Consider the following 18,117-nt stretch of genomic DNA (forward strand, 5'->3'; position numbering starts at 1 on the left):
TTTCCTCTCTGTCCCTTTTGAGAAACATAAAAACCATTAATCTTAGATACATTTGTGAAAATAAAGTTAATCCTTATTCTTATATCTTAATTAAAACTAGACTTACTGATTAAACTCCAGCTAACAGACTAATTCTTAAAGGTTAAGTTAAAGTTGCAGAGTATAAAAACAATTTTCTTACCTGTGCAAGAAGACTACTTCAACATCCACATCTTCTCGGTCTTCGTGAAGAAAGTCTTTCAGAAAGTGGGATACCGACTCGTATGTTATGTGGCCACACACTACAATATGCCTGTTGGAAGTACAAGATCATCAGTTAATTCTGTAATACCATGAACACACATACACACTAACTTGCTACTGATATATAATAAATAAAAAGTTTCTCATGTTTAAATGTATCATTCAATTTTTGATTGATTCAGCATTGAAAAACATGAGATATTCTACAAATATATTTTCAGTCTTTATATTTCTGTCTGCTGCCCTCTCTCTTCACAACTGCCTGTATCAAGTTCAGCTAAACATCAATTAAGCCCTTGAGTATCTAGGTGTTCTACACACAGAAAAAGGTACACTGAAGCTAAAAAATACTTTTCAGCACAGGAAAATGTGCACATGCATGCACATAACATACAAAAGTGTATGCAGGTAGTTGACATATAAAAAGAATGATGAACTATCCTCAACAATTACAGAAATCACTGTTAAAAGTGACAGCAGTAGTTTTCTGTCCCCTCCAAGTTCTTGTTCAAAGGAAAAGGTAACATATATCACATAAAAAGTTTCCTGTGCAGATGAGTTCATGTTCATGAAATATTTCAGAGGGAATCTAAAACTGCAAGCAGCCAACATCAATTCTCAAAATTAACTACACAACAGTCAGAAGCATCAAGATACTGAGAACCCTATAACTGCAGCAAGGAAATCACTGGCAGTGTAAGGATTTCAGGACAGGATGAAAATCTCTATCTTATATGACTTGTTATAGCATCAACTGTGTTGTGAGAATATTAGTGTAAATGAGTTAAACTTCTCACCCTAGATGGTTGCAGCTAGAACAATGGTAACAGAAGACGCCATCACTATGCAGTAGTGTATGCCCACTATTGTCTGTCAATGTATATGTCATTCGTACAAAGTAATCATGTTTCTGATTAGGATGTAACAAAGAAGGAATAAGAAGTTCTGGTAAAAGATTATCTTTAAAGATTTTTTTTTGGAAACATGCTGTTCACTAAAGATGCAATGTACTAGGGAGCAATGATAGTGTCAAAGAGCCATTCATAGGTGTTTTTCAAACAATAACTGTTTAATACTGTTTATGTAAGACAGCAGAAACAGAATAAATACAGTTGAAATTGATAGCATGAATGTGACTGCATTCTTTTAGTGCCATAAAAAACCATTCTGATTTATGAAAGCTCTGGACACAGTCAAGTCTAATTACTTTTCATTCATATCTCTCTTTTGACCAAAAAAACGTTAGCACAATGTACTTCACATTGTTGTTTTGTACATTATACTTGCCAACAGTGAAAACGTAACTGGGATTAAATAATGTTTTTTAACTATATTGATTATGCTGATAATGAAAACGACAATGATAAACTTGAATTGGCTCTCACTTCCAAGTTAAAAGGGAGGGGGGTGGCATATTTCATTATAATTATATCTTATTAGCATTCACTGTCAACCCCTTCCTATCTGGCTTCAAAATTCCACTAATAGTAGACACAGTGATGAACTTTGAGGCAACAATAGCTGTGTGTATTTTGTCGCTATTTTTATCTCATATCTCAGGCTTGTAGCAACAAGAGGAATGGAACAAGAAGGAAGTACAGAACATGCTTCATTTAAGCATAGGTGGATGTGGTCCTTGTAGTTCCTGTGATTCAATTTGCCTGACAAATGTGTAAACAGTGCTGACAATTTTTGCTTCATTTGTGGACAGCTTAGACTGAAATCACAAAGGAGGACAAAATATAAACCTCACCCTCACACAAATTATCATATATGTGTGTGTCATCGAAGCTCCAACCAGTGATATGAGCGACTGATTATCTACCACTTTGTTCCCAACTTGATAATCACTGTCAGTATTTCCATGCAGCTTTCAACTGACACCCCAAATTTGGTAAAGGGCTAACCTACTTAATGTGACTCCATGTATCACTGTTTATGTTTATGATGGTCTTTTTGGAGAAAATTCGTTTAGTAGACATTCTTGACAAATTATTCCTCAAATTTCTTGCTTATAAACTTTAACAGAACCACCCAATAGGAAAACTATTAGATCTGCAACTGTGCATCCACCATTTTGCAACAGATGGCAGAAGTGGGCAAGTGGTAGGGCAGATGATAGGTTGAAGTGTAAAAAAATAAGCTTAAGGTGTTTGGAAACACGACGCCATCAAAATATTTGGTGATTTGTGATTCCATTGTAAAGTTATTCTCGACTGAATACGGCAACTGAGGAGCCTAGTTCTCATCATTTGTGGAAACTTTTAATTTTCTGCTTTAACATGAAGAAATCTGTGGTTAAGGTTCACAAAATGCTGGTTAAGACCTATGGTGAGGCAACCACTAGTGACAGAACATGCTGAGAATGGTTGCAGTACAACAATGATGGTGATTTTGACATTGAAGCTTGGAATGGCGGTGGAAGGGAGAAGGTTCTTGCAGTTACTTAAACAGATGGAAATAATCACTGCAGATTGTTATCAAAAGCAATTGATGCATTTGAGCCAGCCAGCCACAATACAGTGATATAGATGAAAAGTTGATTTTGCAGCATGACAATGCTTGACTATATGTCACAAAAAACGTCAAAATATACTTGGAAACATTGAAATGAGAACTCCAGCCCCACATGTCTTATTCTCAAGACATTGATCATTCTGGCTGACCAGCTCTTTTGGTCATATAAACAAGTGTAAAATTTGATCAATTCACAGATCTACTCAAAAGAAGCCCAGTTCTTCTGCTGTGGGATTTATATAGTGCTCGAAAGAAGGGAGAAAGTTGTGGACAACAATGGTCAATCTCTGAATCAAAGTTGTTTTATGTTTTTCACAATAAAGCCTCAAACTCCCAAGAAATAACAGCAGAAGCAAAGTTGTAGATCTAATACAAAAAATATAACGCTATGACTGGTGCCTCTGAGACTATCCCTGAGTGGCCAATATAAAGTATGGTTTACAAACCACATTTAAAGCTTAAGGAAACATATGCAACTGCTCTTAATGGACCACACTCCTTAGAAAAGGTATGTCCCTCAACTGTTAAAAGACACTAAAATTCATTAACCAAGAAATGAGCTCAAATATTCAGTTGAGAATTGAACAGCAGCAGCCTTGAAAGTGCACATCTACTATTTGATCAGAATTTTCCAATGGAATTCTGTGAAGTAGTGTGCTCTTAGTTTTTTAATCAACATTAAAACTGACATACTTAATACTGAAAACATTTTTAGCATAATAAAACTTATCATTTAGAGCTATTTATAGCTATTTTCCAATCACGTATCAATTAATGGATTGTGGACTTTGCTACAACCTACTTCAATAATTGTAGTAATTATAAATAACCACAATTTCCCACTTTTTAACCTTTTTCTTCCATGGTTACATCAACCACAGAAATGTAATGGAATTTGAATATTTGAATTGCAAATTAATTGCAGCAGAAAAGTAATTTACTATCCAAATGAAAATAAACTAGCAATGAATGTGAATCATACATTCATCCTATGACTGAATGCTAATGGAACGTATGTAACATACTAATGGTTACACAATCTAAATGAAACCTGACCAAACAACGTGATGATTATGTAGCTATAAAATTATACCAAGAATTTCAAATACATAATCTAAAAGAAGGGAAAGTTGTGAACACCTTTAATGAACATTGTTTCTGCTCATTTACATTTAGAGGAGTGTTTACCTGAGCAGGAAAAGTGATAGCCAGTAAAACAAGAAAGGAAAATGTATGGGTGATGAAAAGTTGACAGAAGGGAAAGCAGAAGACTCAACAACTTAAATGAGAACAATGAAATAAGTGCTCATAAAAGATGTAAAAATTGGTGTGTATGACTGGCTTAACAAAAACGGCAACCATTTTGAAAAAGAATTATGGAAAAGATTCCACAAGTAAGGCAAGTAAAATATATAGGAGAAATATATTGAAAATAGCATGGGAAAAATTGAAGCAGAGCAATGAAACATTAAAAGAAAAGTTCAGTATAAACTTAGTCTCATGGAACTATGTATCACATATTGGACACTACTGTTATTTAGCATGATACATAAACCTACACTTTCTGCAGTAACTGAGTCAACAACCAGCTAATTCCACAAACAAATAATACTCATCCAGTTGGAATGTAAAACATTTACTAATTTATGAATAGTATTTAACCTTCATCACTTCTTGCCCTCTTAAAAAATCAATGTTACTTCATGCTTTCAGAGATCATACTTCATTTTCACAAAACACAGTTAACTAAGCTTCTACATAACAAATATTTGTATTTTACAAACAAAAATTCAGTAAGATATTTTTTGTTTTGTTTGTTTAATATAATATTTAGTAATTTAATGTGATAGAGCAAATCTGATAAAATTTTTCAATGTCACAGTGAGTAGCTTGGAGGTGACCTCACATACTCACAGTTAAATTATCAACTCCTCATATCTTTTCTGAGTTGCTCAGTTTATGAGGGTTTTTTGTCCTTTGACTTTAAGATAAAACAAATAATTGAAACAAAGCTATGTGTGTCATGTTTGGTCAATGGCTTCACCATGGTACATATGCCTCCCACAGAATAGTCTGAATAATCAAATAACAGAATATTATATGACACAAAACTGTGAAACTTTCACATAAACAACCTTAACATGGAAATTCCTTTTAATAATAGTTAGCAGTAATTCATACTGTTCAACATTCTGAAATGTACAATCCTGTGCAAAGACATTGTAGTGCAAAAATGTCTTTCTTTTTCTTTTGAATCTACAAAATTAAGACCAGTTCCTAATGCACCATATACCTGCTGTCCTTGTGGCTGGAGTGGGTGCAAAAGCACAGTCAAGACATTTACATCAGTACTTCACAGCACAGTTACATCAACCTGAAGGCAGTAAGGTATATGGCACATTATAATTATGATAATTAACATCCAACCAATGACTGAGGCTTGATGAAAGACAGTTAAAGACTATGCTTAGCCAAATGTGCACTGCAAAAGCTGCAGTTTTTGCATGCTAAGCTGTTAATTCCACTTCAGTTTTCAAAAATTCAAGATAGCTGCCTATATATATATATATATCAATCAAGCAAAGTTAATACATGCAATATGGCTCCTACCACTAATAACCTGCAATTCTGGGAAAAGGGTGAAGGTTGCTAAAACTAATGATTGAAGTTAATTGAGCCTAAAATATTTTACCATGCTACACTAAAAAATTAGCTTTCATTCTTTCACTAGCCAAACTATTCTGTGAATACTATGCTCTTTGGCAAAAGATAAACACTGTTAAATAGTTTTGGAAACAGAGCCACAACCTACCCTAACAGCTTCACTCTACGCTAGTTAAAACTTATTTTGCCATGGTGGCATTAATGTCAGTATGACATAACACAGCTAAGCACACTTCCGAGAAAATATTGTAGTCCTTCCTGCTTGAGCTGTATAACTCAAAATCAAATGTCTGCTCAACACAGTTTCAGGGAAGTCATATAGTCATATTAGATATTCTGGTTGCTTATGTTGGTACATGCACCAGAGTTCATCTGAATCCAATTCATTTTCTAGAGAGTAAATTAATTATTAGGTCTAAAATTTTAGTTGCAAACCACTCTCCATTTCTTAAATCAAATACTTTAAAATCCTTTCCTAGGTTAAACCTTCACTGAAAAATTACTGTCTTATATTTTGTCAGCTATTTATTGGTAGCAGTAATGTTTAAATAAAATATTTTCTTTTAGTGTTAATCCATTATCAGATAACTGAACATTATCCTGCTGTATGAACACAAATATAAATTTACCACATTTTCTGTTAACTGGCAGGAAGTAATTTTCTGTCACAGTTAACTTTAACAATGAAAGCATTCCTCTGATAATTACTATATCAGTAATTTTTCTAGCATACAGTACAGCACTTCAGTATATCAGGCATTAAAATAAGAATGTTCTCACATACTAATGTGTAAAAGAAACTTTGTGTTTCAGACTTGCAAAATTCAACTTGTTAATCTAAATGATGAAATCATGGAAGACAAACACAAAACCAGCTTTATCCTAAAATCATGACATCATGAGAGTAAACTGGATGAAAGCATACGAAGAAGTTATGCACTTCTTCCTAGACATAACAGCAAAGTGTGTATGATCAGTTCCATTCTCATTTTCAATCAAATGTACATTCAAAACACAAATTTTCCACCTTTATGAATGTTTTGAAGTATTTTGTCAAACACAGTGTGATAAAATAATATGAAATAAAGTATTCTACTGTACTTTTATTTATTGTTATGTTCAATAGTATCCACTACAATTTGCTTTTTAGCTCTGGAGACCATTGGTTTTCAGGTATATCAATCAATAATTAACATGTTTCACAGATGTTACTGGTAAAAAATGTGCCATTTACAGCAATGAAAATATGAGAAAACATATACAAAAACAGATCATGCTTAATTTATGATTCTCAATATCCTCTGAATACACAAAACCACAGTAAGTTGTAAATAACAGACAAAAACTTTCCTATCAACCGACCTTAACTGTGAAAAAAAGAACTTCATTAAATATATCATTTATCTCCTTTCAACATGAACACCAGCAACGTGCATGAAGAAAGAAACCACCTATGTGATTACTGTTAGGTACTACTCATAAGTTTGATCACGTGGTGCTCACAATATAAGCTCCAAATGGGGAGCAGACCTGCAGCTTAAGCATCTAACCTGTAAATGAAACTGTTGTCAAAATTCTTCTGCTAGACAACAGTACGAACAAGTAGCTGGAGAGGTAGTGGGATGGGTACATCCTGTTGCCATAATGCATTGATAGAGAAAGTGTAATATACAACATTTTGATCTTTAATTCTTCTGTAGCAGATGTGTAGCAATTGCAAACTATTGTGGGAACCATTTTTTGTCCTTAAAATATTTTTCTTGCACGTTTAAAGTCATGTAATGGATTTAAACTAATAATATTCCTATCCAAAAGACATTGCCTGTCACTGAAAGAATTTCAAGTTACAAGAGAATTATGATGAATATATTTTTGAAAAATTGCTTTCTTTGGGCCATTAATTGTGGACATAATATGGATATAATAAATACTAGATAAAGCACAAAATTTCAAAACGTGTCTCTTTGCTGTTACAACAGAATATGACAGTTTGGCACCACATACACAAATCTGAGAATTTATAGCATTTCATGAATTCAGATCTGCCACTGGACAGGATCACTGTTGGTTAAAGAATGCAACAATCAATTAGCACTAGATACAAATGAACAAGGGTTGGTTTGCATCTTATCAGAGGAAAAATTATAAGGAAACTAAAATAATAGCAACATCAGGAAAAGTCAGATTAAAACAATGATTACCACAACAATAATCAAAGTGGAGGATATATTTATAACACTGTTTAAATGACAGATTTTTATCCTTAGTCACTGCATCATATGATTAATGAAAGAAGTTATTTCCAATAACATGGTTGCTGAGCAAGCTAAAATACTGTGACATATGACGATAATTTGCTATTTAATTATAACATGATCAAAATTAATTTTTATTTATTTATGAAATGAAATTTAATATTAACTAGTAAAGATACAGATGCATTTGGACAAAAGAACTCCTTAATAATTTTTCTTTGTTTTCTCGACAGACTTGTTAGGCTAATTGTCTCACCTTCTGCCGCGTTCATTCTTCAAGGTGCCGCCGTACTTGGGTCTAGTCCCAATCAGATCAATAATCTCGGGGATACAACTTGCGAAAATGGCCTATACACGGGGGTCGTCATGGCATGAAGGGATAAAACAGAACAAGACACAAAAACACTCGAATGAATAATGACAATTGAATGAATGATACAAGAGACTGAAAAGACTAGATTTTATAGTGGAACACGGAAAGCAATGTAAGTGCTTCTTCTGGGACACAGGTGCCAGCTTTTGGCAAATAGAAAAGTTCTCATCATATACCATGGAATCATGTTGTTTGGTTATCAATTACTGTTAAAACTATAACACACACACAGAAACCATGGCTTGTTAGCTCCAGGCACAAAGTTATTTTCCTTCAGCAAGCACATTCCAAGATTTAGCTTTCGCAAATAACATGTACCATAATTACCCAATCACAATGATGTGTTTGCTAAGACACCAAAACAGTGGCAGTACAACTGTGCACTTTATCACAGAATGTGCTGTGTCTTCCTACAACACTATCTATCTAGCAAACACATAACCTGCATTTAGGTAAGTAAGGTAATTGCATCACATCCACCAACGAGCCAATGTTTCTTGGTGTACAGCCATGGTGACACCTGGCTCATTTGAATGATATGAACTGCTTCTGTAGGCTTTCAGCTATCACTGCTGAGAGACGATATCTTTTAATAAACATAGCTGTATCCCGGATTGCTTTCTTTAGCAATCTTACAAAGAGGGACACTATATGTCTCGGAAGAGTGTTAATGTAGCACCACTAGTGCAGAAAACAACAAATAATAAAATTACAGTAAGTGAGGGGTGTATTTTGAATATCTAAAGCGATTAATAAGGCAGTGAGTGCATTCTACAGGAATATTAAATCAGCCGCAGTGGACTAGCATGATATCAACTCTACTCTATGTAGCAACAGGCCCTCAGAACCCAGAGAAAGCCTAGTATGAAAACATTCTGATATCAATCAAGGCATGCCACCAAGAAACCATTACATACTATCATGTACCTGCATTGGCTACAGTGGTAGATGGACAGTCATTAATATCTGTATTAAAATTCAAGCCTAATTTAAATCAAATCATTCACAAAACCCTTCTATAAAAGGTGTTTAGTTTATCAAAAATATTGTAAAAGATCATACTGAAAAACTGGGAAGGCTTCAAGTAATTGTGTAACGAATGTCTATGACATTACGCGAGTACCTCCGTCCACGTTCCCGCTTGTATTGCCCTCCGTATTTGCAGCGGTTGCCAGCCAACTCGGTGATCTCTGGGATCCAACTGGCAAACACCGCCTACATAGAACCACCAGCAGCTCCATAACTCAGGAAGATTTGCAGACAATGGAGGCAAGAAAACTTTTCTGACTGAATACAGAATATGCAGCTTTTTCATGCTGGAAACTTAAAATCTTTAAATTCTCCTGTACTAACACAGCAGCAGAAACAAGCTCAACATATTTCTTCGACTTTGAACCACTCGCAAAAGCTATGCTTCTAAATCTTGAATTTTTCAAGAATCATAAAATGATGTAATGTCAACAATTTTGCAAAAATAATCTATCAAACAGTATGCAGATTTCCTGGAATTTGATGAAACTGGTAAATAAAGAACTACAGGCTATAACTGACAATAAATGAAAGCAATATGAGAAGCTAGTGATCAAGGGTGTGTGTGTGTGTGTGTGTGTGTGTGTGTGTGTGTGTGTGTGTGTGTGTGAGAGAGAGAGAGAGAGAGAGAGAGAGAGAGAGAGAGAGAGAGAGTGTGCATGTACGCATCCCCCCCTCCCAGTTACTCATGCGCACGCATCTGCCTGACTGTGTGTGGTCACACACACCTGTACAAAAGTGTGCATGCAAAAGTGGACTATTATTTGCAGATATATGAGCTGTGTGTCATTTCTTTGTATTCATTAATTTTAAAAATTTCAAATTTTAAAAGAAAGGTTAAAAATTATAGATAAAACTTTAAAATCCATTCCAACATAAAATTTACTGACTTAAAAAAACTTATCCATAAAACGATAACACCCATATTCCATAAACATAACATACAAAAATATTACAAATTACAAAATCCAAGCAAGACTCAGAAGCCAATTTAATAAAAAATTGACTAGTTAAACAGTTCTACAATAATACAAAAATCTGCAAACACAAAAGTTAGATATTATTGAATAAAAGCAAGTACATATCATACAGGAAATTATTAACAAAATCTGACAGGCAAGAGATTGAAATCCGAAATATTCGACAAAGTGAAATGCAAGTCAGTGTTGACAGGCAGCTGTAATTTCTTTGCTTCACATTACAAAGAAATGTAAAGAATTATGGGTAAACTGCTCATGCTTGAGAAGGGCAACAAATCATCTGCTAATAGCACTTGGAGCAAAAGAATTAAATAAATTGAGAAAGTAAAGAGGAAGCATGTGTTAACACTATTCCACCGTAACAGCTGTACCTACATCAACTTTTAATATAGTAAAATGTTGTCACTTGTGGCACAGCTAGAATTTCTTTCTTTGTCTGTTTACTTTGATTTTGTTGTAAAATGTATCATAACTTTATTTGGCACAAAGGCATTGTGCACAACTTTCCTATTTCCTACACTGATATTTTGTGCAAGAATACACACCACCATATACTGATCGTGTCTGTCATAGTAATTTACCAAGTAGTTTATAGATGGTTCTAAAAACAAACATATGACTTGGAGAAACTATTTTCATTCTTTTCTGACAAGCTAGAAGGAACATTTGAATTACTGTAACAAAAAATATGCTAGTGTCACTGATAGATGAAATTTTCACATTCCTATTAGCAAATTTCTGATCTGATGAAAAAAACATTCGTTGATTTATTCCCGCATATTATGAGAATATTCAGGATGAACTAACAGATCTTTATGATGACAATTCTGAGAACACTACAGCAAATTAAGGACTTGTGGATAACTCTTGGAGTTAGTGAGAGAGAGAGAGAGAGAGGGAGAGAGAGAGAGACATTATACTCATTGAACTTTCACACTCAGTGATGCAGCCATCATAACAAATTTCTTTCTTTTTGACTGTTTAAAATCAATTTTCACTAAAAACAGAAACAACCTGGTTATTATTACTCACGCCTAATTATAACTGTTAGTGAGTCAAGGGACTGTAAACCACGGAAACGTGTCATAGCAGTCCACATCAAGATATTTAAAACACTCATAAAACTTGTATAATACTTCTCTTTTTAACTCCTTATAAAAATATGTGTTCTGAACATCACTCAACATTTTACAAATTGTTTTCAGGTTTGATATTTAGTTCAATGACAGTACTTAAAAAACAATAATACAGAATCATCAAATGCTTGTGACAAAACAAAACCTAGGTTACAGACATGCAATAGAATGGGATTCACATACCACACGAATCAGAGGCAATCAAAAAGAATTAAAACAGAACACTAAACAGACTGTTACAGCAGATTCTCTTATAAGCCAAAAATGGTGACATAAGTTAAAAGCCAAATTAAATAATTGTCTTTAAGATAGTATTTACTTTTTAATATTGTTAACTGCCAACTTATACTTCAAAACATAGTTCTCTAAGCAGACAACTGAAGCTCTGATGAAAAAGCTGTACCATACTTTAGAACAAACACTGGCAATCAATTACAATAATTATAAAATGCTGTTATGAAGAGAGTTGGTGGAATGTGTCACCTCACTTTTTATGAATAATATATGTTTCAGTCCAAACTAGTAATGATTGAAAAGTGTCAATGCACCAAATGATACATTGCTGGTTATTTTCTGATGACAGGGGGTAAAGGGGCAAACGAAAGTATGAAAATTATAGGACGGTGTCCATATTTAAAGAAATAGGACATGAAATTTGAAGAGAGGATGGATTATAGTCTTCACTGTGTTGAATATACTAGGAATTGCACATTCTTGTTTCCCTCAGCCATGTTGTTTTCCATCCAATTCCTTGCATTCTGGGTAGAAGTGATGATCTCTGCATTTCTTTACAACTGTAACTTTGCTAGTAGTGTCTGCCTACTCCCCAAATTTCCTACTCCCTTGACTGAATATCCAAATTTCTTCTCTCTCATACTTCCTGTTCAAAGTCTAACTAATTATCTGGCCCATCTGTAAGTTATGTTGTTGTCAAAAATAACACTAAAATCACACCAAGAACAACTCACCTTCTGTACACATACCAACAGTCTCTTATACTTGCCCTTTACATGTTTCTAACTCAAGCAGCTGCCACATTCAAAGCAGTGTAATGTGAGTGTAGAATACTCATGACAAATACATAAATTATAATCGTAATCAATCAGGGACATAGCCAGATCAGTTGGTTATATAAATTCTGAGTAGTCAGTGTGAGTCATAGTATAAAATTTGCTCTCAAATAGAATGAACAAGCACATGTTCGGTAAGCCAAAAGATAAGAGATGGCTTGAGACACTGAAAGAGACTTGGTGTTGTACTGTAAATTAGATGCTACAAGCCACCCATGTGGATTAAAAGCTTGGTCATCTTCTTCCTGTCTAATATAATACACTCCAACAGTAGATCAAATGAACAGCAAAATAAGTGAATGAATGAATGAATTCAGAGTTAGCTGTTAGTTACAACAGGTAATCGATTTGTGTGGTACTTTAGTGCTTATTTCGAAATTGGGCAATAAATAAGAAGAAGAAGTAGAAGAAGAAGAAGAAATGGGTAAGTATTAAGTACATGTCAAAAAGTCTAATGTAAGTCAGTTGAAGATTACTGACAGATTGAAGCTGTGTGCTAGAATGAAACTCCAACTAAATGAAACTCTAACCAATACCTTTGGCTACCATTACTCTTTACCATCTGAACCGTCTGTGGCCAATTAGAGGTCTGCAGATTAGGGATATTATTTGCCTGAGCCCACCATCTCAGGCATGGCATCCTCAAATATAAATGCAAGTTGTAATCAAACAATGCACCCTGGGGGGAGGAGGAGGAGGTGGAAGCAAGATGGCGCCGGGTAAAAGTGTACAAATTGCCGATCCCACAGTTCCAACGAATTTCGACCGTAATAAGTGCAAAATACACTCCTGGAAATGGAAAAAAGAACACATTGACACCGGTGTGTCAGACCCACCACACTTGCTCCGGACACTGCGAGAGGGCTGTACAAGCAATGATCACACGCACGGCACAGCGGACACACCAGGAACCGCGTTGTTGGCCGTCGAATGGCGCTAGCTGCGCAGCATTTGTGCATCGCCGCCGTCAGTGTCAGCCAGTTTGCCGTGGCATACGGAGCTCCATCGCAGTCTTTAACACTGGTAGCATGCCGCGACAGCGTGGACGTGAACCGTATGTGCAGTTGACGGACTTTGAGCGAGGGCGTATAGTGGGCATGCGGGAGGCCGGGTGGACGTACCGCCGAATTGCTCAACACGTGGGGCGTGAGGTCTCCACAGTACATCGATGTTGTCGCCAGTGGTCGGCGGAAGGTGCACGTGCCCGTCGACCTGGGACCGGACCGCAGCGACGCACGGATGCACGCCAAGACCGTAGGATCCTACGCAGTGCCGTAGGGGACCGCACCGCCACTTCCCAGCAAATTAGGGACACTGTTGCTCCTGGGGTATCGGCGAGGACCATTCGCAACCGTCTCCATGAAGCTGGGCCACGGTCCCGCACACCATTAGGCCGTCTTCCACTCACGCCCCAACATCGTGCAGCCCGCCTCCAGTGGTGTCGCGACAGGCGTGAATGGAGGGACGAATGGAGACGTGTCGTCTTCAGCGATGAGAGTCGCTTCTGCCTTGGTGCCAATGATGGTCGTATGCGTGTTTGGCGCCGTGCAGGTGAGCGCCACAATCAGGACTGCATACGACCGAGGCACACAGGGCCAACACCCGGCATCATGGTGTGGGGAGCGATCTCCTACACTGGCCGTACACCACTGGTGATCGTCGAGGGGACACTGAATAGTGCACGGTACATCCAAACCGTCATCGAACCCATCGTTCTACCATTCCTAGACCGGCAAGGGAACTTGCTGTTCCAACAGGACAATGCACGTCCGCATGTATCCCGTGCCACCCAACGTGCTCTAGAAGGTGTAAGTCAACTACCCTGGCCAGCAAGATCTCCGGATCTGTCCCCCATTGAGAATGTTTGGGACTGGATGAAGCGTTGTCTCACTCGTTCTGCACGTCCAGCACAAACGTTGGTCCAACTGAGGCGCCAGGTGGAAATGCCATGGCGAGCCGTTCCACAGGACTACATCCAGCATCTCTACGATCGTCTCCATGGGAGAATAGCAGCCTGCATTGCTGCGAAAGGTGGATATACACTGTACTAGTGCCGACATTGTGCATGCTCTGTTGCCTGTGTCTATGTGCCTGTGGTTCTGTCAGTGTGATCATGTGATGTATCTGACCCCAGGAATGTGTCAATAAAGTTTCCCCTTCCTGGGACAATGAATTCACGGTGTTCTTATTTCAATTTCCAGGAGTGTATGTTCGAAAAGAGTTATATGAGGTATTCTGTGTATTAACTGTAATTATTGGTATCACAAAAAATGCGTCAAAGTTAACCTGAAATACTTTAACAGTGAAGAACAGTGGACATGCCGCCAGTGCATCATACAAGCAACTGAATCCAAAGAAAACAATACTCTAAAAACGCAGGATCACATAATTATATCGTTGAAACAAGAAATAATGGACCTCAACCTGAAGCTTGAAAGCCTGCTGGTGAAGTTTCATGAACTATTAGTGAAGTGTAATGAACTTGAAGTGGCAGTAACCAATAAAACCACGAACAATGAACTAGTTATCCGCACACCGAATGTAAATATCGGTGACAAAAACTGGCGTTTGACGGGACAATGTACTACAAGAGATAGTCAAGCCGTAAATCGTGCTCAGAATGCAATGCTCAGAAATCGTGTGTTGTCTAGTGCCACATGTGATCATAGCCCTGTAAAATCTGAATGTAAACAAACTGCAACTGAAAACAAAGCTAATGTGGGGGTACGCCTACGTGAAATGGATCCAGAAAGTGATTTTAAAAGTGTAACTACTGATAACCGCCGTGTGCAAGATGCTAGCAAGGTCAATTTGCAGTCTAACTTTGCTCAATATCTTACGCAAAAATTAACCCAAAGTGAACAATCCGTCACAAAGTGTATGAATAATCCGCCGACGAACATAATCTCTCAAGCACCAATATATGTGCAGGACAAAAACGAAAGAAATTCCAGAACGTTACATAGCAAGAAAATCTCGGAAAAAATGAAAGTACTAACATTAAGTGACAGTCATGGAAGAGACTGTGCTCAAATACTGCAAGACATACTAGGGCCCTCATACCAGGTAAAAAGCATAGTAAAACCTGGAGCCCCACTAAAAGAAGAGATAAAAAAACGCAGAATATTTGACAAGAAGCTTCGGTACACGTGATACTTTGATTGTAAAAGGGTTTCTAATGACATAGACAAACCTCTCGATCTAATGTTGAAGCATGTGGTAGAACCATTGGAACCAATACTCGCTCTAAGTCACAAAATGAATATCATTATCCATCCTATACCCAGGAGATATGATGTTCAAAATTTAAATAGTAAAATTAATACTGCAAACCTCCACCTGATACAGGCTCTGAATTTAGCTAAACACGCATACAAAAAAAGAATTGCTGTGAACTTTGAAATAGAGAGACTAGCCAGAAACCACTTCACAACACATGGCTTACACCTAAACAAATGTGGCAAGGAGATTATCTGCAATAGACTGGCCTTCCTGACAACTATGGGTGACAATAAGAAAACAAAAGTCAGAAACCATAAACAGACGCTAATAAGCAATTGGATAAAGACAAACAAGATGGGAAATAAAAAGAGTAATAGTGGACATACTGTGCAAACTACACTAGACAAATGGGTCACGAAGTCACAGAGACGAAACACAAACCCCCTGACCCCTCAAAAAGGCCAGGAACCTGAAAGGATCAATAATGTGATGGTGAACATTATCGAGACATCCCTCCAAAACGTCAATGTGATGTCTCAACAGTGTGAAGTGCATGTGGATACTTTTCAGGCCCACCTGGAAGATGAGATGGCTGCCAAGGACGACCAACAGAACCAGCACAACTGCTCAGAAGTCAACATACATGGGATACAGCACAATTTAAACTAAAGGTCAGTGACACAGTAAATATGACTTCGAACCCCCTGAGTAAACCCCACTCAGACCTGAAAATCTATTATCACAATGTCCAATCGTTGAGCAACAAAACTGATGACTTAAGCATTTTGCTGACCAGTGAACTCTGTGATATCTCAGTAGTACGCCTAGCAGAGCACTGGCTCTGCACTGATGTGGTTAAGCTAATCTCACTACCCAACTTCAAATTGTGTGAACACTACTCCAGATCAAATGATGGACATGGTGGGGTTGCCATCTTCATTAAACAACACTTCCTATCCTAAAGGAAATAGGAACAGATAAGATCTTTGAATGTGCAGCCATAAAGCTTACAGATCTAAATCTAATTGTAGCTACAATCTACCGTCCCCCCTCCAGTAGTATTAATGATTTTCTGTTACAAATGGACTTGTTTCTGTCCAAAATAAGTCAGTGGAAACAGGAGGTGATTATATGTGGTGACTTTAATATAGACTTTCTCACCCACAACAGAAACAGGGAAACATTGATTAACATTGCAAAAACTTATAATCTGCATGGCCTTGTAAACGAGCCCACCTAGAATAACACCCATATCCAAGACAGCTCTAGATCAAATTTTTGCAAATAGAAATAAACTTAACCCAACTCTAGAAGTATACAATGCAGGATTCAGTGACCACCAAGCTGTCATTCTAGAGGTCGATGTTAGCAAAGATACCTCAAACCCAGTCCCACCTAAAGCTTTACGAAGGTTTTTCACCCAAGAGAACTTGAACAAGCTAAATGCCCTCCTTAGTAAAGAAAAGTGGACAGAGATGTACACAGCCAATGATGTCAACATGAAATTCAACATATTTCTTGACAAAATGATCCACCACTTTCAAGAGGCCTTTCCGCAAAAACCAGTAAGGGTAAATAATAATAGAAACAAGAGTTGGATTACACCAGCTATAAAAATCTCTTGCAAACATAAAAGAATACTCCCCCCAACTAACAGAATACTATAAAAACTACGCATGTATCCTAAGAAGAGTGATAAGACAAGCAAAAAGGATGCAGAATGATGAGTAAATTGACAAATCCAGCAATAAAGTAAAAGCAATGTGGAATATCATAAAAAGGGAAAGAGGGGAAATGAAAGCTTCACATACGAACATAGAAATCAAACTCCACAATGAATCTATATCCAATCCCGAAGTTGTGGTGAACTCATTCAACAATTTCTTTACAAGCAGAGCTGAAAAACTGGTCCAAAATAATCCTAACACAAATTACCAACCAGCAAACCAAAAATATCACACATGTGCAGAGTCAATTTTCATTACCAAAGTCACTGAAAATGATGTTGCAAAAGCCCTCAGAGAGTTAAAAAATTCATATTCAGCTGGAATTGATGGTATCCCAGCAGCTGTAATCAAAAATTGTGAACCCACAATTGCTGAACCATTAACTCACCTCTGTGACTGTTCTCTCCAGGCAGGTATCTTCCCTGAAGCTCTGAAGCTTTCTAAAGTAATTCCTGTCTCCAAAAAAGATGATAATAAAGATATGAATAACTACAGGCCTATCTCAATCTCATCCTGCTTTTCTAAAGTTTTTGAAAAAATAATGTCCAAAAAAATGATGGACTTCATTGAAAAAAAAAAAAGATTTACTAAGTTTAGCTCAACATGGGTTCAGAAGCAACAAATCTACTGAAACTGCAGTATATGATTGCATAAATACACTTTTAGAACTGTTAGATAGAAAACAACCCATAACAGGCATATTTCTGGATCTGTCAAAGGCTTTTGACACTGTTGACCACAAAATATTACTGGAAAAATTAGAACACTACGGTATCAGAGGAATTGCAAACAACTGGATTGCTACATTCCTAACCAATCGGATGCAGAGAGTCAGCATGAAATATACTAATAGACAAAGCAACTCAATAACCGAAATACTATCAAGTAATAAAACTGTAAA

At 36.8% G+C, this 18,117-nt stretch overlaps 1 protein-coding gene across 1 annotated transcript in view; it reads right to left on the reverse strand.

Annotated features, from left to right (window-relative positions):
* The window catches only part of LOC124783678 (calcium-activated potassium channel slowpoke), an 867,461-nt gene that overhangs the window by 677,148 nt on the left and 172,196 nt on the right, over positions 1 to 18,117 (reverse strand). Inside the window, exons 6-7 of the mRNA XM_047254040.1 lie at positions 7,936 to 8,027; positions 182 to 292 (exon numbers count right to left, since the gene is read on the reverse strand). Coding sequence (XP_047109996.1) covers positions 182 to 292; positions 7,936 to 8,027 — 203 coding nt within the window. The remainder of the gene's footprint in view (positions 1 to 181; positions 293 to 7,935; positions 8,028 to 18,117) is intronic.

Source organism: Schistocerca piceifrons, chromosome 1 (assembly GCF_021461385.2).
Source record: "Schistocerca piceifrons isolate TAMUIC-IGC-003096 chromosome 1, iqSchPice1.1, whole genome shotgun sequence".
Taxonomy (NCBI): domain Eukaryota; kingdom Metazoa; phylum Arthropoda; class Insecta; order Orthoptera; family Acrididae; genus Schistocerca; species Schistocerca piceifrons.